At 38.4% G+C, this 19,827-nt stretch overlaps 1 protein-coding gene and 1 pseudogene across 8 annotated transcripts in view; one reads left to right on the forward strand and one right to left on the reverse strand.

Moving 5' to 3' along the window:
* Nucleotides 1-7,062: 7,062 nt before the first annotated feature.
* LOC114317077 (uncharacterized) overlaps nt 7,063-19,827 on the reverse strand; it is a 38,517-nt gene continuing 25,752 nt past the window's right edge. For 4 of the 8 annotated variants that reach the window (XM_028263768.2, XM_028263767.2, XM_082923634.1 and 1 more), the window contains 2 exons: nt 17,181-17,252; nt 7,063-9,477 (listed from right to left, as the gene is read on the reverse strand). In XM_028263768.2, coding sequence (XP_028119569.2) covers nt 7,334-9,477; nt 17,181-17,252 — 2,216 coding nt within the window. In that variant the 3' untranslated portion in view covers nt 7,063-7,333. Of the gene's footprint in view, nt 9,478-9,843; nt 9,932-17,180; nt 17,253-19,827 lie in introns of all 8 variants that reach the window. The other 4 variants (XM_082923644.1, XM_028263770.2, XM_028263769.2 and 1 more) reach the window with 2 other exon arrangements.
* On the forward strand, nt 10,169-15,939 carry LOC145790834 (expansin-like A1 pseudogene; annotated as a pseudogene).

Raw genomic sequence — 19,827 nt, forward strand, 5'->3', positions numbered from 1 at the left:
CTTCAGGTTGATGCAGTCATCAGTGTTGTGGCCATGATCCTGGTGGAAACGACAAAATTTGGACTGGTCTTTTCGGTTGGAAGGGGTTCGTGAGGGCAAGGGCCATTTGAGAGGGTAATCCCGTTGGATCTGGTGGAGGACTTGTTCCATGGGAGAATTAAGGGGCGTGTACCGCTTGAACTGACCGGGAGGTCGGGCTGGTGCCGACCTTTCAGCGCGAGGAGGTCGGTCGGTATATTGGGGTGTTTGGCTGTTATACTGGGTGTTTCTGGGTTCCGAGTCTTTTCTCTTTTCTCTGGGGGTCGGGTTTTTGGATATTGGATCCTGCCGAGCGGCTAGTGAATCTTCGGCATTCATATACTTCTGGGCCTTGGATAATAGGGCTGCCATGGAGGTCGGGGGGTTTTTGGAGAGGGAGAAAAGGAAATCGGACGATCGTAGCCCGGCCATGAAAGCCGTGAGGATGACCTTATCGTCATTCTCCGCTACTTGTAGGGCTTCGGTGTTGAAGCGGGTAACGAAGCTGCGCAGCGACTCCCCCTCGGTCTGACGGATATTGAGGAGTTGGGTTGCAGGGCAGCGTTGGCGCTGGGCTCCAATGAAATGGCTGAGGAATGAGTCGCTGAGATACTAGAAAGTGGAGACAGAGTCTGCTGGTAACTGACTGAACCACAGTCGAGCTAACCCCTTCAGTGTCACGGGGAAAGCTCGACACATGATCTCGTCAGGGAAGGCATGGAGGATCATGAGGGTACGATAGGTCTCCAGATGGTCGACTGGGTCCGTCGTACCGTCAAAGGAGTCAATGGTGGGCATCTTGAACTTGACGGACAAGGGTTTGCCCCGGATGGAGGCAACAAATGGTGAATTTGCCGTGGTAGAGGGTTTATGCTGAATATTCTGCATGACCCCTTGGAGTTGGAGCTTCATTGCGCGGAGCTCAGCGTCCCAGAGGGGAACGTGGTCACCATGGTCAGTCAATGGAGGCTGGACGCTGCTAGCCTCCTCTTCAGGGGCTGGTGCTACGACCGACGGGTGTGGGGGTGGTGGTGGATTTATATGCGGGTGGGGAGGTTGCAAACCTTCCAAGTTTGGTGGATGGAGTTGTGGAGCAGTATGGCTCGGGGCTCTTTCTTGGTTGGGGGGAATATCTGGAGGTGGGGGAGGAGGCATTGGAAGGTTCCTTTGGAGTAAAGCATTTATCAAGGCCTGGTTTTGCTCGGCCATGCGGTTAATGCTGTTGGTAAGCTCGATAAAATACTGTGGTGGGTTGTTTGGATTGGGGGGGTCGGCTTAATGTTCGGCGGCATTATTGTGAGAAGCCATGAATCTAGTCATGACCATGCACTTTGACGGGTAGGAGAAAAAGGTTGTTGGAACGGGGCCTCCGGCGATAGTGAACACAACTGGCGCGAGGAGCAAAGCGTTCCCACAGACGGCGCCAACTGTTGATACAATTTATCCTCGGTGAATGGAGCGAACTGGTCCAAGCTCCTCAAGCCCAAGCCCAAATGATCGAGCCCACCGGATACCCTGCAAACAAGTTCAACGGGGAACGGGGTAGTCCCCCAGTGAACCCTCCGACGATCAAGTTAGAAAGAGAAGTAGAGTATATGGGAGGAGATTAGAGATAGAAAGCTTAACATTTTTCTTGTCTACAACGTTCGCTTATATCCTTTGGCAATCATTTCGTTGTCCCTTCCGACCTGCTCTCTTTGCCGAAAGCCTATGCTGTAGCTTACCTTGCTCAGGGTAAGGGGGTCCTGTTCCGGCGGAGAGGTGTTGTCGTAATAAATGCTGTGATGGGCTGCATTAATGGTGATGTGCAGTGGCAATAACTTTGCAGATCTTTGTCTACTAATGTGGTTCATCCTTCTCTTGCCATGTGTCTGAATGTCATTGGCTCTTTATGCCATGTTGGACTCCAGCTGTCCTGGACCTCGTTAGCTGGGTTATGCACTGGGCTTCAAGTGATGGGCCATAGGTGATTCATGGCCTTTATGGGCTTATACATGTCATTACATAAAATGAAAAAAAAAATTAATGTATACAAATAAAAAAAAATTACAAATAAAAAAATGACAAAAACGTAAAAAAAACCTCACTTTTTATCATTTCACAGAAAATGAAAAAAAAATTAAAATAACAATAAAATAAAAAACACATGAAAATACGCCTCATTCAAAAATATTTAAAAAATTACAAAAACATAAATTCAAAAAAAAAAAAAAGAACAACAAAAATAAGCCTCATCCAAAAAGAAAAAAAATAGAAATTACCATTTGCCATGTAATTTATAAATAAATAAAACACATTAAAACCCATTTTTGAAATAAAACACATCAAGAATATATTAAAAAAAAACATAAAAACATAAATTACCATTCGCCACGTAATTTACAAATAAATGAAACACATAAATAAAAAAAATGTTATTGTTTACCAATAAAAATAAATAAGGCAAAAAATGTAAATTAAAAAACAAGAACTAATTAATGTATAAAAAAATAAAACCCAAAATAAAAAAAATAAAAAAAATAAATATTTTACCAAAATATGCCAAAATAAAACCCAAAATAAAAAAATAAAAAAATTTAAGCAAAATACGCCAAATCCAAACCCAAAAAAAAGAAGAAAAAAAGTTAGCAAAAAAAGCCAAATCCAATCTGAAAATAAGAAAAAAAAAAATGACAAAAACAAATAAATTTTAAAAAAATAAAAAAATAAAAATACGGCAAATCTAAACCCAAAACAAAAAAAAAACAAAAATAAAAATGACAAAAACAAATAAAAATATAAATGACAAAAACAAAAATAAAAATGACAAAAACAAAAATAAATAAAAATGACAAAAACAAAAATAAAAATAAAAATGACAAAAACATAAATTTAAAAAAAAATAAAAAAACAAAGCAAAATACGGCAAATCCAAACCCAAAATAAAAAAAAATAAATATTTTACCAAAATACGCCAAAACAAAACCCAAAATATAAAAATAAAAAAATTTAAGCAAAATACGCCAAATCCAAACCCAAAAAAAAGAAAAAAAAAAGTTAGCAAAAAAAGCCAAATCCAAACCGAAAATAATAATAATAATAATAAAAAAAACAACAACAACAACAATAAGGGCACTTTGGTAAATGAACAGGAAGACACTTCACCAAAAAGTCAAAAAGTTAAAAAAGCCAAAAAGCCCTTCTCTAACCAGGTTTTTTAGCCCCGGGTTAAAATAGTCAAAAAAGCCAAAAAGCCAAAAAGTCCACCCACTTCCCAAACGGAGGCTAAGTCAACTTCTTAGATTTTGAATTGAATTGCAATTGAGTCTAATCTTATAATGTTATTTTGAAAATTGATGGAAGGATTAAATTAAAAAACTTAAAATGAAATTTTAATAAAAAAATATATATATATTAAAGACTAAAACGAAATTATTGTAAAAGTACATGGGAACTAAGTACAATTACTATTATCATGTGATTATTTTCTTTTAGTTTTCGAAACAGTTCTACAGAAATGGGCCTAGTCACAACCTCATTCTAATTTTAGGAAGTTGATTAGAATCATTAAAAGGTAGAGTGATAAAATGACATTTATCCAAAATTTTAGTAGGAAAGGTTTTAAATGCCCTCTAATTTTTTTTGGATCCCTACCATTTAATTGTAAAAGTTCTATGCACGCCACATATAATACCAAAACTAACCTCTATCTTTTTAAAAGAGTCGTGCTACATGCCTCGAATATTGAGGTGTGAATTTGTCTCGAATTTGTTTAACTGGTCGTTCGAACGACAGCTACAGTCGACAAAGTGACAATCGCAATAAACAAGTGCTTCACCCGGTCGTCCGGCCGGTCGACCGGTGACAACAAATTCACGTCATTCGTGTTTGAAGCTCTCGAGGCTTGAAGCATTAGTGTTTTCAAAAACTATTCCTTACCCCTACACACTTTTGATAGCTCAAACCAACTTTTCTCTACCACCCTATATCCTCTAGCACCATCATTTCACCTCTCTTTCTCTTTAGCAATCACACAATGTTTGTTTGTGAATGTGTGTTGGGGGTGACACTGGAGATATAGCTAGTGGTGACAGGTAGATGTGTAAATTTGGCACGGTCCGATGCATTCCTAACCTCCAATTACACAATGCTTGATGGGTAGGGCTAGGGCTGGCCCATGTCGGGCCGTGCGGCTTTCGCCAAAATTCGGGTCAACCTGGCTCATGGGCCAAAAAATTAGGCTAAGGACCATGGGGTATTCGGGCCATGGGCGGGCAGGTGGGGTTGGGCCTAGGCTCGGGCTTGTGTCAGACCTTTTATTTTATTTTTTCTACCAAAATTCTATTTTTTTTCTACAAAAAATGACACTGGGTCTCGGGCCGGGTTTTGAGCAGACCCATGAGCTGGGCCATAGGTCGGGTTCCAAAACACACGGCCCAAGCCCAGGGTCTCGGATTGGGCTCAGGCTTAGGCTTAGTCTGGCCGGGCCTGCTGAGACCGCGAGCGGCCCACGAGCCATTTTTACACTCTTAGGGGTGTTTTGGAAAGATGGTAAAAAGTAACTTTGGTTTTTAACCAAGCTTTTGACTTTTTTAGACAATTGATTTGAGAAGTTGGTAAAAAGTTAGTTTTGACTTTTTTTATTAATATTTGTTTATGATGTCAAATCACAATAAAATAACCAAACTACCCCATTCAATTTAAAATATTTACTTCTTCACCTATGTAGCATATTTTGATCCATGAGGAGTAGAATTGTAATTTCACTAGTAGTTAAAAACTAACTTTCCAAATGTCTTTAAATACAAAAAAGTTAAGTTTTGACTTTTGTTACAAACTCACAAACGTGGCTAAAAGCCAAGTACCCAAAAGAGAGTGATGGAAGTTGGTAGCCAAAAGTAAGAAGGGATTAGGGTTAAGGTTTAGGTTTGTGGAAGGTTAAGGGTGAAGGTAAAATGGATATTTTGTAATAAAAAAATTTAATATGCGGAGGGTTTAAAGAAATTTTGTGGGGATCATTTAGAAGCTTCTTTTACTAGTTGTAACACACACACACACACACGCATATATATATATATATATATATATATATATATATTTCTTTGGTAGACGGTGTTTGGTAGAGGAGCTTGTTACGAGTATGGAGTTGCCCTGTGTTTTGAAACCTACAAAGCCTTAGCCTGTTTATGAAAACCTCATCATGGAGACGTTGACACAATTGAATAGGTTGTTGACCAAAACATTAATTGGTTACATATGAAAAACATTGCTGAGAAAATTGTTGGAATGGTTATAAAATTCTGGATAAAACCAGAATTTTTTCCTAAGTTCGGTCTATTTTTTAGGTGGGCCCCGAGTGTCGATTTACTCGGGTCAAAGTGGTAACGCGTTCTATGCCGCGTTGTGATTCACGTGGTATATTTGGTTGCTCAAAACCATTACCGAGTGAATGGGAAATTGAAGCCAAAGTGTGCTCCATGGAAATGGAGTTTTGGTGGAAATTCCTTAAGGTTGTAAATTGGCTTGTCCCACATTGATTTGGTGGGAGGTTTTGAAAGGGTTTATAAGGCTTAGGGTGAGATACTTGGGGTGTGCCCCAAGGGGTACCCAAGTGTTTTAGAGGGAGAGGTTATGGGCAAAATGGGCTAGACCCATTGGACCCAAAAAATCACCACACACGCGCGCCGCCGTCCGGTCGGTCGGGCGGGCTGGGCTTGGGTGTGTGGCTTCTAATCTTTTTGGGCCAAAAACATTTGAATTTAATTTTATTTTTTATTAAAATAAAATCCATAATTCAAATTAAATTGGTTTGGATTTTTTGTTCATCCAAACAGGGCCCTTCCCGGTTTCAAACAGAAATAACCTGTTTTGGAAATAGTGCACACCCAAACAGGGCCCTTCCCGGTTTCAAACAGAAATAAACTGTTTTGGAATTAATGCACACCCAAACAGGGCCCTTCCCGTTTTGCTATCTGTTTGAATTCAAATCCAACAGGTATCATACCTGTTCAATTCAAAACCAAGAGTTACATACCTGTTTAATTCAAAATGAAGAGCCACCTTCACATCTATAAATAGGACCACCCTCATTTGATGTTTTACATTCAGAAATTTCGTATTTCACTTCTGTTTTCTATTCTTCATCTTGCTGCATTTTATTTTCAAAAGAAAGAGTGTAAACATTAAGGAGACAGTGTTAAACACTGGACTTGATCACAAAAATAATTCGAAGAAATTAAATCAAGTAAGTTATTTAATTACTTTCAGTGTTATTTTTATTTGTTTATTTATTCAGATTTTAATTTTGTTTTTGTAACAAAATAAAATCTGTTTTGTTTTTATTTATTTATTTTTATTTCGAGTTTGATTTTTGTAATCAAACATATTCTCTCCTTTTCTTTATTTCTTTATATTCTGGTTGTTGTTTTGTACACAACAGAATTAAATCTGTTTAAATACAGTGAAGATTGTCCTACAAAAATGTCAACAAAGAATGACAACATCTGTTCAATTTAATTGTGTTCAGTTTCACAATGACAATGACATATTAAACTTGATAATATAAAACAAAGTTAAATTGAATTATCGATAATTAAATACACAATTAAATCTAACCATACAATTTCGATATCAAAACCAGACTTAACACAACAATTCAACTCAGTGAAAATTGGGTAAGAACAACAAAAATACACAGTTACATCTAACTGACTGATTTAAACATGAAAAGGAGGGGTTGAAAAGGCTAATAAAATCAATAAATAAAGAGGCAATTAAATTACATATAATTGTTGATCAATTAAATTACATAAATTACATAAATAAAGAGGCAATTTCAACGTCAAAATTTACATAGTTACATCTAATTGTCGATCTTAGATTTAACATTGAACTAACAAAAAATACAGTTACATCTAACCGTGCAATTTAAACGTAAAAAGTAGGAATTAAAGCTCAGTTACATCTAATTGCATAGTTTCTACATCAAAATGGAGGGTTCAAAGGCAACAAAAAAAAAAATACAGTTAGACCTAACTTCGCAATATCAAACACAGTTAAAAGAGGTAAATAAACACAGTTACATCTAACTGTGCAAATTTTCAACATAAAAATGGGATGTTTCAAGAGACAACTAAATACAAGAGCTCATAGAATCTCATCCTGTTCTAAAAAAAAAATAGAATCTCATCCAAAATTTTAAAAAATAAAAATAAATAAAGGAAAAGATTTTCATCCTTTCCAATCAAAACTCAACCCCAACAAGGGGCTAGCAAAAATATGTTTGAACATTTTCTTTTTTCTTTTTTTGGAGGGTGGTTAATGAAGGAATTCCCAACTATACCATAGATGAGGTTCCTGAAGACTCACCTACATCCTTCAATGTCAACACAGATACTTCTTCATTTAGCTTCCCTTTATCTGCTGAGCCATCGACAGCCCGGTTCAGTCTTTTCAGCCAAATATCATAATCAACCGGATACGGGGTCCCACAGAGGCTGTCGACATAATCAGCGAATGCCTTCAACAGAGCCGAAACCTCGCCTAATCGCTGCTGAATCAGACGCTTTGCCCAGCATCTGTGTCTCCACTGCAATGCCGACTCAATAGAATCCAGTTGCTGCATAGTATTAGTACCTCCACAAAGAAAAAAAAGTAGGTAAACAAGGCTCTCTGCATCAGATGACGGACACAGCTTTCCATGCTGAAGTGCGTGAGCTGACGAGAACTGCAAATTTATACCCGGGCTGTCCTTTTCTTCCAAAACTGCACGTCCCCACGAAATGGGAATGTACAAAAAACTGCCAGCTGTGCCTACAAAACGTATTATGTTTTCAGGACAGATGTCACCATGCTGAACGTTGGCTGTTTTTGCGTTTCTCAGAGCTGCTAAGCAGTCCCTGCAGCAACGGAGCACTTCCGCAGATGAAAATGAGCCGTCTCGTGCTACTGTGGATGAAAGTGGCTCACCAACTGGATATGTCACAAGTATGGGGGTCCCACACAAAGGATGATCGCAGCAACCCACCGGGGTCTGTTTCTTACAAGGACCGGCATGTAAAATTCGGCCTGATGCGATTATTTCCGGCAGATACTTTTTTGAAATATCATGCTGTTTGAAGATGTTTAGTACTTTTGTTTGCCTTTGAACATGGTACCATAGACTCATATCCTCCCAAGATGGCTCGAGTCTTGATGGGTGAGCACCAACATATAAATTCAACAGCTCATTCGCATAATCTAAATCGACAGCGCTGTATGAACAGTTGATTCCTCTGTCTCTGAGAAACTCCTGTATTTGAAAACTTTTTTGCCCGTCTTGCTGATCTTCTAATAGTAATATATCACCTCGCTTAAGCTTTAAATGTGTTGATTGCTTCCTCGAAGACGGGTTATTGTTCTGGTCAAGTTCAACAATTTCTCCTTGGTGGTGAGTTTGTTGACAGGGGACTAGAGCGCTTCTATTTTCAAAGAGGTGGTACTCCATCCTTCGCTTGTGAAGACGGAGGCTGTGATCTGACGCAAGTGAGGCAATCGACTTTCTTGGTGGGCCGTTCCACTGAACAAGGGAGTAAAACGTCGCCAAAAGTAGTTGCAGCATTCCTAAGTCTCCCCAATTTGGGTTTCCTAGCTTGTTCCATATACAATCCACTTGAGAGACACTGACTTCAGCGTGACACATTAACCAATCTACCATAGACTGATTTGGGTTCGACAAATTAAGCTCGAGTTTGCCAAGATCACCCCCGAGTTTGACGACCCCACCAAATTTAGAATCAAGAACTAAAAGAAAAACAGAATCACTGGTAACAGAATTGTACTTGTTCAAACTCCTTGAGAGAAGTATGTGAACGCCATAGAAGAGGGCTTCACAAATAGCAGTAGAAGAAAGTCCCAATTCATTTTCCATCAAAATGTTCGGTCTGAACAATGCTAACTCAACCACGTCATCCCAGTGAACGTGTAGATTGCCCTTTGTTTTCGATATCAAAGCCGCACCACAGAGCCCTCCAAGTCTTTCTCTCGATATTGCTTTTTCCACAGTATAAAACTTGAATCCCGGATAGTGTGGGCAAGATACAAAGTAGGGCAATGGTGCATCTTTATGCCAAAATGTACGCCACAAGCCATCTGCCATAGTGTGAAGGAAATCTTCAAGTGCTAGATACTCATCTTCTTTCAGATCATCAGAAGCAAAAGGCGAGCAAGGCATACGGAATAGCTGCTGAAAACCCCCCCCTTCTAATGCAAAATCAAGTGTGCGCAATTCATCGATCGTAAATGGAGAACTGAAAGACTGTTGTCCCTCATTTGTAGTATCAACATGTAAATTCTCAAGAACCCAATCTTCAAGACTTCCTGTAAATAAATCAAGATCGGCAAGCTTCCTTGCATAATCATTCAGCACCTTGAACACCCTTTTTGAATTACGAATGGACTTTGTTGAAGCCGAAGTACTGGATGTCCTATGAGTCGAGATATCTGCATTCAGTAGCATTCCATGTGGTTACTAAAAGTAGTAACTTGAATGCAAAAGGGGAAAGAATAATTTTGATGACAAAGAAAGAAAAGTTCATATAACATAAGCAGGTATAAAAAAAAGATGAAATTAAACCAAGCAACTGCTAATGTAGAACACTAGAACTAAAGGCTAAAAATAGAATTATTCAGAAAACCAAAGAGTTCAAAAAAATGACAAATGCACTACTGCTCTCAACCTGTAAAAAAGGTCAAAATTCCAACAATGTTTGTTTATGTTTGCTAACAATGCAATTTCAGTTGGTACTGTAGTGGGAATTAATCCTATACTATGGATACATATCTTGAATATCAACCATGGATACATACACTAAAAGGCATGTAATTGATGAGATACGTCATTGCCCCAAGATGAGAGAATGAACAACCTCAAAGAGATGACAATTTCCTGCTCTATCTGCAACACCATTGGATTCAGGGGTAACCACACAACTTGTCAGATGAAGAATGCCATGATCATTAAGATAAGCATAAAAATTGCCATCAAAATATTCAGTGCCATAGTCACTTGAAAGGACTTAAATTTTGGCATCAAGTTGGTTACTTGTCATATTATGAAAAGACTAAAAGCATGAGAAAACTCCACTTTTAGGTCATGTTTGTTTACCGGCGTGGGTGACCAGATTGGATTGCTATGGCTATGGGTCTCACCCACATCGTGTTTGGTGATGATTTACGAGGGAAGATTGATAGTGCGAGGGGCTTAGTAATCCCCCTCAGTAGAGAGATTAACCTGGCTAAATTTTGGGTGGGATTAGAAAAATAGTGAGCGGATTAAGTCTATTTTATATAAAAAATTTATTTTTTCAATTTTATCTTTATTTATCAAGTGCAATTGTTTGTTTTAATATTTGTTTTAGTTTTTTTTTTTAATATAGAAATAATTTTTTAATTTATTTTATATAAAAACAATTTAACAATCCCATCACTAACCATTTCCCACACTATCATCAAAACAAACACACTTTTACTTAATCTCCTCATTAACAGTTTTCACATTAACAATCTCTTCACTAACCATCCTCTCACTAACAATTCCATCCAACCTAATCTGCCAAACAAACGTGGCCTTAGTGTTAAGTAGATAAACCCAAGTAACAAGAAAGGTAACAATCAATAAAGGTTACAAATCAACAATAGCCACAAGTAGAAACAATACAGGAGGCCATCCACACATCAAAATGAATAAACATGAAAGAAGGGCTTTTGTGATTAGCAAGAGGGTAAGAAGAGCATTTGTACTTGGCAAGTTCACAAGCATTACAAATAAAGCTATTTCTACGACAATGCTTACTAAACTAGGGATTTTTCTTTCTCATTTGCCAAAACAAGGATTTCCCAAGAGCCTACACCACTGATGCAACAGTTGAAGAGAAGAACCATTATCTGCCTATAGGGCCTAACCAGAAGACAAAAGCTAAGAGCAAGAATCATGCTTAGTATCCAAAAAGTATTGACCACCATGTGCCCTACCACAGCCAGTCGTTTTTTCCGTCTCCAATTCCTGAAGGACACAATGTGTAAGGAAAACATCATAGAATAATTCAAGGAATTGGCAAGACAAGTAACCAAAAGTAGGCTAGTATAAAAATTTGGACCATGGAAAACAACGAAAGAGAAATAGATTGAGAACAATGGATAAAACCATTCCCAGTTATAGAGAAAGAACCATCAACCACTCTAACCTTACCTGAACACGTAGAGTAACTAAGAGTGGAAGATATTGAAGAGCTTGTCATACGGTGACCAGCTCTAGAATCTATCATCAAAGGAGTACAAGGAGAAGATGCACCAAGAGCTCTAGCAACACCTGTATAAGCAAGGTGGATGGGGAAAAAAAGGTAGAAGCTGTGGTAGATCATCTACCGTAGATGTAGTAAGTTTGGTCATTAGACACCCGAGGGTGTGCATTTCTGCTGTAGAAAGAACACCACTACCACTAGACTCTGATTGAGTCTCTTATGATACTTCATGTGAGCATGTGAACACAAGTCACTCCGGCTACCACCATGCCTATGGGCAAGACCACCGTTTAAATTCTAGCAAAACTTTCTAGTATGTTAAATTTCCCCACAATAATTACACTTCAACTAGTTTTGACCAATCTTGTCACTTTTATTGAGATTTGTCATATGTATACTAGCCTCCAAAATGTTGACGAAACAGAGATAATACAAGTAAACAATAGTCACTGAGAAAACTGCAATCTGCAATGGCCTGATTGAAATTTCTCAAAAAAATAAAAATAAAACAAAAAATCAACAATTACCCAACAAACCAAAGGCTAAAAGACACCAAAATGCCTCCATAAGTGACTGAAAACAACCAAAAAAAAGGCTCCACCTGACTATTGAACACTATAATGGCACAAATCTCAACAAAAAATGCTCCAAATCACTGAATAAATGCTTTTACAGAGCTGAATGATACCCAAGAACAAACCAGACAACACCAAGAAGTAGCAGCACAATACTCCAGGAGCCCAAGCCAAACCTCCAAAATCACACACCTATGAAACACCGACACTTCAAAACAAATGCCATATCCGTGTTGGACACACAGACACTTCGAGGACACGCGGACACATGTGGCGTGTCCCCTTATTTAATTAACTTATTTTTGGGGGATACACTAGGGACATTCCAAGTTGTCTTTCCTCCCATTTTCTTTAGTACTTTTAATGAATGTTGAATGGTGAATGTTTATTAATTTTTTCTTAGATTTAAATACTTATATCATCCATAAAAAAAGATATAAATTGTAAGTGTTAATTTAAAAGTTTTTTTTTTTAAAAAAATATAGAATTAGAGTTATTTTTGTTAATATTGATTGTTTGTGGATGTAATATTAATCTAGATAGAAAATAAAAATATATGAAAGCATATTTTATTGTCATGTCCCTCCCGTGTTTGTGTCCCCTTTTTTTAAAAATCATTGTGTCCCGTGTCCACATCCGTGTCCGTGTCCATGTCCGCATCCGTATCTGTGCTTCTTAGACACACACACACACACAAAAGAAAAAAAAAGAGCATGGCCTTAGATCAAATCACCCCCAAAAATCCCTTAGAATAGCTACTTGACACCCCTGGAGTGGATTGGGTGGAACCAAACATGACCCAAAAGCCTCAACACCCAGATCCAAAAAATGGCTCAAAAAATCCAAAACATATATATGAAAAACACCTACTAAATGGCTTTAAAAAAAATCCCAAATATATTACACATGAAGAATCAAACCAAAACTAGTGTAGGTCTGTGTTGATGTCAGCATGATTCACAATCCTTAGCGGATTCTCCACAATTTTAAGGCTGAATATGATTCGAGTGGATATTTATTTGAATGAAGAAAATGAGAAAAGAAAAAAGAAAAAAAAGTAGCAAGAAAAAGAGAAGAGAGTCATATATGACAAAAAGGGGAGAGAGAGTGACATAATTGGGTTCTCTTCCTCATCCTTTTGTATTTATATTAATGTAATAATTTATGTATTTATTGATTGATTGATGTATTACAAGATAGATAAATTACAATTCCTATACAATCTATATATAGAAGAAAATGTGGTAGTAGGTGTAGTGGAGGTGATAGTGGGTTAGGTGAAGTGGAGTGTGTGGTGAAGTGGAGGTAGGTGAAGTGGAGTGTGTAGTGGAGTAGGTGAAGGTAAAGATGGGAAATTCTAACAGCCCCCCGCAAACTCAAGGAGGAGAGAAACTAACCAACTTGAGTTTGGAGAGAGTAACAAAACAAGAAAATACATAAAAATAAAAAAGGATAGGAGACACTGTATGGTCGTGTCAGACCGTTGGTGAAGACACTGAATGGTGGTGTCATAACGTTGTAGAGGACACTGTATGGGGGTGTCATAACGTTGTAGAGGACACGGTATGGTGGTGTCATAATGGTGTAGAGGACACTGGATGGCGGTGTCAGACCGCTGTAGAAGACAGTTTATGGGGTCATGTCGGACTGTTGTAGAAGACAGTATATGGGGTCATGTCGGACCGTTGTAGAAAAACAGTTTATGGGGTCATGTCGGACCGTTTGTAGAAGACAGTTTATGGGGTCATGTCGGACCGTTGTAGAAGACAGTTTATGGGGTCATGTCGGACCGTTGTAGAAGACAATGTTGTGACAGTTTACGGAGTCTTGCTGGACCCTTGTAGAAACTAACCGGAATCAATGTCGGGACAGTTTACAGAGTCTTGTCGGACCCTTGTAGAAACTAACCGGAATCAATGTCGGGACAGTTTACAGAGTCTTGTCGGACCCATAAAGGAGCTAACCGAAATTAATGTCGGGACAGTTTACAGAGTCTTGTCGGACCCATAAAGGAGCTAACCGGAATCAATGTCGGGACAGTTTATAAAGTCTTGTCGGACCCTTAAAAAGTCGCACCCTCAAAAGGTGTGCCCAATTTTTCAAAAGGCGTGCCATCAAAAGGCGTGCCTACTTTATCAAAAGATGTGCCATGAAAAGGCGTGCCAGTTTGTCGGGCGTCGAGAGGCGCGCGATGCGCGTGGCTGCCTTGGCTATATAACCAAGACGAAGGCAGAGGCTGAGGCAAAGAAAAACTGAGAGAAACCTCTGAAAAATCCTTCGTGTTGCTGAGAAAGAGAGTTCCTTGTGCTGAGAGAGATTTCTGAGAGAGATTCTGTATAACACTCTGTTGTCTAGAAAATGGCTTCATCGTCTTCCCGCGGGCTGCTCACCCTCTTTCCCGACCTCAACGAGTCCACAGGAGAGAGAACTGGTGCGGTGGCCAGTGAACCTCAACCAAACACCGCTGGGTATACTCCGTTGAACTTTCCGATGCGGTCTGTGGAGCAAAGAATGGCAGTGCTGTCGGATGTGGAGGCCAATCAGTATACTTTGAAGGCATGTGTGGAAAGCATGACGGCAGTCACAAATTTGTCGAACCGGCTGCAGAGTAGGACAAATGAGGTGCAGCATTTAAACTCCCAGCTGGCTCTGCTCCAACGCATGTATAAGGATGCGCGAGCAGAGATAAGCGTGCTAAGGGCAGAAAACAAGGAGCTGAAGCGGAAGGCCACCGTGATGTTCCGATTTGGAGGTCCTCCATATGCTGCAGTGGAGGAGTATGGGGGAGTGAACGTGCTCGGCGGCGTGAAAAACACGGAGGCAGCACCGTCAAGGGCCGCCCAGGACGGAGGCAAGAAGAAGAGACCGGCGGCAGAGTAAAGAAGAAAATCCCACTGTGGGTGTGGGTGTGTGTGTGTCTTTTTTTTTTTTTTTTTTTTTTCTTTTTTTTTTTTTGGTGTAAAATTGTGATCGGGGTTGTGTAAAATTGTGATCGGGGTTGATCCCTAATATAAATAAAACAAAGTGTTGTGCAAATTTGGAAATGTTTTTTTTTTTTTTTTTTTTTTTTTTTTTTGTTGTGTTTTAATAATAATAATAATAAAAGATGAATGGAAAGCATGTGATGATGGCTGGGTGTAATAATAAAAGATGAATGGAAAGCAGTTCGTGCCAAGAGAGAGAGAGAGTGGATTGAATTAAAAAATAAAAAAAATAAAGAAAAAGAATGTTATCAGAAAGTGCATGTGCAAATCAATTGGTGTGTCGTGTGCTTTGCAAAAAGATGGAGTAAAAGAATAAAAAAAAGAAAAAGAAAGTTGAGTGGCTCTCTGGCTTTGCTTCCTTTCCTTTCTCATCATCTCCTCAGCAAGTGCTTGTGATCGTTGTGTGCATCAAGGCAAAGTTGCCTACTTCTCCCAAGAATCTGCTCTTTCATATGGGGCTTGTGGGTATGGTTCCCTGGCTTTAGGCTTCAACAATGGGCTCCTTGCAGGTTCTGATTCCAGTCTTACAAAAATGGAGCTGGTTGTGGTGCATGCTTTAAGATAAGATGCAAGAACCCAAGTCTGTGTACTAAACAGGGGACCCAAGTGATAGTTACTGATCTGAATCTGAGCGACCAGACAGATTTGGTTCTAAGCAGCAGGGCTTTCATGGCTATGGCCAACAAGGGCATGGAGGAAGACTTAAAGAAACTTGGGGTTGTCGACGCGGAATACAAGAGAGTACCCTGTGAATACAAAAAACCAGAATTTGGCAGTCCGAGTGGAAGAAATGACCCAACCAAATTTCTTAGCAGTTAAGTTCCTGTATTAAGGTGGACAGACAGAAATTGTAGCAGTTGATGTGGCTCAGGTTGGTTCACCAGATTGGACTTCCATGAGTCGAAACTATGGCGCGGTGTGGGACACAAAGAAAATACCAACCGGGGCATTGCAATTCAGAAAATTTGGGTTTGTCCGGCGGACGGCCAAAGCGAGGCTGCCGCCCGCCGGTGAAGCGGAATCACTAAGTTCTTAACCTTGCTCACCTCGCTCTGATACCATGTAATAATTTATGTATTTATTGATTGATTGATGTATTACAAGATAGATAAATTACAATTCCTACACAATCTATATATAGAAGAAAATGTGGTAGTAGGTGTAGTGGAGGTGATAGTGGGTTAGGTGAAGTGGAGTGTGTGGTGAAGTGGAGGTAGGTGAAGTGGAGTGTGTAGTGGAGTAGGTGAAGGTAAAGATGGGAAATTCTAACAATTAACTTAGTTCAAAGCACAAAAAAACCCATTTCCTAGTCATAACACATAGAATAACAAGATAAAAGATATCAGTCTTAGTGTAGTCCACAGGACACGGACTACAATTGAAAAGCAGTCTTTGTTGAAAAATTCATTCCTCACACTTTGTCATAATTGTTGGAGAATTTTCAATACAAGAACCTTGGGATGGAGGGAAAGCAAAATAAACACAGAATATATATATATATATATATATTGTTGAGCTTTTTTGCTAACACCTTAAGCTTTTCGGGAATTTGCAATCTAACAACCCATTTCCTAGTCATAACACATAGAATAACAAGATAAAAGATATCAGTATTAGTGTAGTCCACAAGACATGAACTACAATAAAAAAGCAGTCTTTGTTGAAATATTGATTCCTCCCACCTTGTCATAATTGTTGGAGAATTTTCAATACAAGAACCTAGGGACGGAGGGAAAGCAAAATGAACACAGAATATATATATATTGTTGACCTTTTTTGCTAACACCTTAAGCTTTTGGGGAATTCACAATCTAACAATGAACATTAAGGTTAACATAGATTGAGGTTGTAAGAGAGGGTTTGAATGATAAAAACAGAAAATATGGCTCTGCATAAGGTTGAACAGTGAAAGTTTCATCACTGTCACGTATAAGACCTCAAATAGTGTATATATATCAAGCTATCCAACACTGACCCTATTGTGCAACCCCACTATGGATTGGTACCAAATGAATAAATGAACTGCACATGTTACACAAACACAAAAAACTGAGTGCACAAACAATATGGAAGAACAAATGTCTACCACAAGACTTGAACTCAGAACCTTCATGGCCTAATACTACGATCACCCGTTGTCCCCAAAAGCTTAAACTGCTAGTAAATAGGCCCAACAATATACATCAAGCTATTCAACATTCATCAAACATAATTTAATTTGAAATAACATAGATAAACAATAATGTGACTTAAACACAAATTTAATAGTTGAAGGTAGAGAAAATTAATTATAAATTGTTTAAGGAGAATTTAAAGAAGAAGGAAGATCAGCCAAATTTACAAACCAGACTTAGACTTCCTGATACTTCCATTTAAACTATGCCTTGGAGATGAGTTGATATCATTTTGTTGAAAACCTGAATAATGTAATACAGAAAGATTGAATGAATAACCACATTTTTTGAATTATCACATACATTTATGATCATATAAAATCAGAAGGAAAAAACAATAAAAATAAAGAAATGCAGAAATAGTAAAAGAAACACATGGTTAAAATTGCACACCTTTCTCAGCAAACTAAGGGAAATAATCCACTTAGTCCCAGGTGGTTTGGTTCCGGAGTACTTTACCCCGTATCATTGAAAAATAGCCCAAGAGGCTTCATGTGTTTTGGCATTTACCTCCTTACCATTATTAGTTTTGTCAAAACTAAAAGAATCAATACGCACCAATCTTGAGAGTTGGTATAAAAAAAAAGTCAATTTCCATAGCAAAAGGACAAATATGCCCTTTTTCATCTTATTCCCATTTTAGAACCTCAACGCTGACACACCCACCACCTACCACCACCTCCATCCTCATCCCCCTCCACCCCAACCATCTTCCCCATTACCCCTTACCTCTTCCCCCTCCACCACAGCCACCCTCTCTCACATCCAGCCACTTTCTCCACCCCCTCCCTCCTCCTCCACCATCCCCTTCCCCCGCTACCATCTGCTTTCCCTTCCCAACCCCCACTGCTACCCCTTCTACCTATGGCACCCCGCTGCCTCCTTTCCCCCCCAACCACATCCCTCGCCACCTCATTCCCCACACACACATCCCCATCCACAATCTGTTTTGTTCAACCACAATCGACTAGGTGTACGATTTTTATACCCACCATTCGTTCAATCACAATCTGTTCAAAACCTAAAACAAGTGTGGTATATATGGATATGTATAACAGTGTATATGTACATACACTGTTATCCAAAAAAAAGAAAAAAGAGTATAACAGTGTATATTATGTATATGTATGGTCTGTATATATATGCATATGTACATATATAGGTATTATTGGAAATGTAATTAAACTAAAAATTATGTCATAAAATTAGGGATATTTGGGTTAATATGTTGTTTAATTGGTTAATATGTGATTAAGTTAAAAAAATCATGTGCATAACAGAAGAGAGTGAAAGAGAAAATAGCATAGGGATATTAAGGTCATTTTCACCAACCATTATGGAGTATGCATTGCCTTTCAATCCAAAATCACATAGGGCCTTTCGGCTATTTTTAAACAACAGCAGGTAAAAGTTCTCCGGGGCCAAACCAAAAGAGGTAAAATGGATTTTGCTCATTGACATGGAGCAAAATGAAAAACTCCTCAAAAGTAAGGCAAGTAGATGTATGGTAGCAAACAAGTAGATGTACAATAGCAAGGGAACAATAAACTCTTAATCAAACCTACCCTACTTGTTAAAGATAACAAGACAATAAACAAAATAATGACCAAAAAAAGAAGAAAGAAAAATGCATATTATATCACCGAGTATAGTTTGGGATATGCTATATAAGCACACTTTTTATCTTTTTATTTTTTTTGGGTCACACCACCTGTTTACTTTTCTGCACATCTTTTTGTAAAAAGTCAAAAGTGCACTTATTTACATCATCCCAAACAAACATCAATTTGGATTATCAAATCTTGTACAAATGTTCTCAATTTTATACTTTCCCTACTCTTACTCTCATCCAAAAAATAAAAAAAAAATTACACCATATTCTGATAATGATCATGTTTGTTCAAATCATGATTGCAACTGGGTCTTGGCACTAGTTTAAAGAAAATAAAATGGAATGGATTTCTAAATATTAATCCCTCCTTTTAGCTTTTTAGCATTTGAAAACAAAATTCTTTACAGCTTCCAATTATGAATAATTCAGTCTTCCAACAGCAAGATAATAGGCTTTCTATTACCTCTTTTCCAATATATAAATGTAAAAAATAAATTACTTGTCATTATTTTCATATCATAAATAGAAGTTTATTTGTTGTGGGAAAAGGAATAATTTGCAGTTACATGTTGTAAATGCCTCCTAACCGGCCTTGTGTCATAGACGTACAAGCAATGACTTATGCCTTTCACGTAGACATAAAGGACATACATGTGTTAGCCTTTAAGGCACAGACATTTGGTCCATGTGTTCTATCATAATCGAATGAATTTAAAGGTCCTACAACCCTTCATATGTGCCCAAGACCTAGACTTCAATTTGAACATTACTACTACGGTGGTCAAATCATGCATCTTAATATTACAGTGATTATACTGCACATCCTATGGCTTAATTGTGATAGTTACAACGCATGAACCATTTCGTCCATGCAAAAGTCGTACCATGTCCTCCGGCATGCACCACAAGACTCTAGGACTTTCTAGCACAGAGGCTGCAGATGGAGGTTTGTCAATGGTATCTTGCACCGTGCTTGTCAGGTTGCCTTATGCTAATCCTATTGAGAGAGACCTCGCTACAGGATCGTACTTTGCAAACACCCAAAACCACGTCTTAATGTTAAGTCACCAATTATCCAAAAAGTTTAAGCCATTAGGAAATGAGTCCAACAATATATATCAAGCTATCCAATACCCTCCCTCACGTGCAACCTCGTCTTGCACGTAGAGAGAGACAAATGGAGAACCAAAAAGAAGGTGAAGCAAA

The sequence above is a fragment of the Camellia sinensis genome, chromosome 1 (assembly GCF_055761805.1).
Source record: "Camellia sinensis isolate YWXY chromosome 1, ASM5576180v1, whole genome shotgun sequence".
Classification (NCBI taxonomy): domain Eukaryota; kingdom Viridiplantae; phylum Streptophyta; class Magnoliopsida; order Ericales; family Theaceae; genus Camellia; species Camellia sinensis.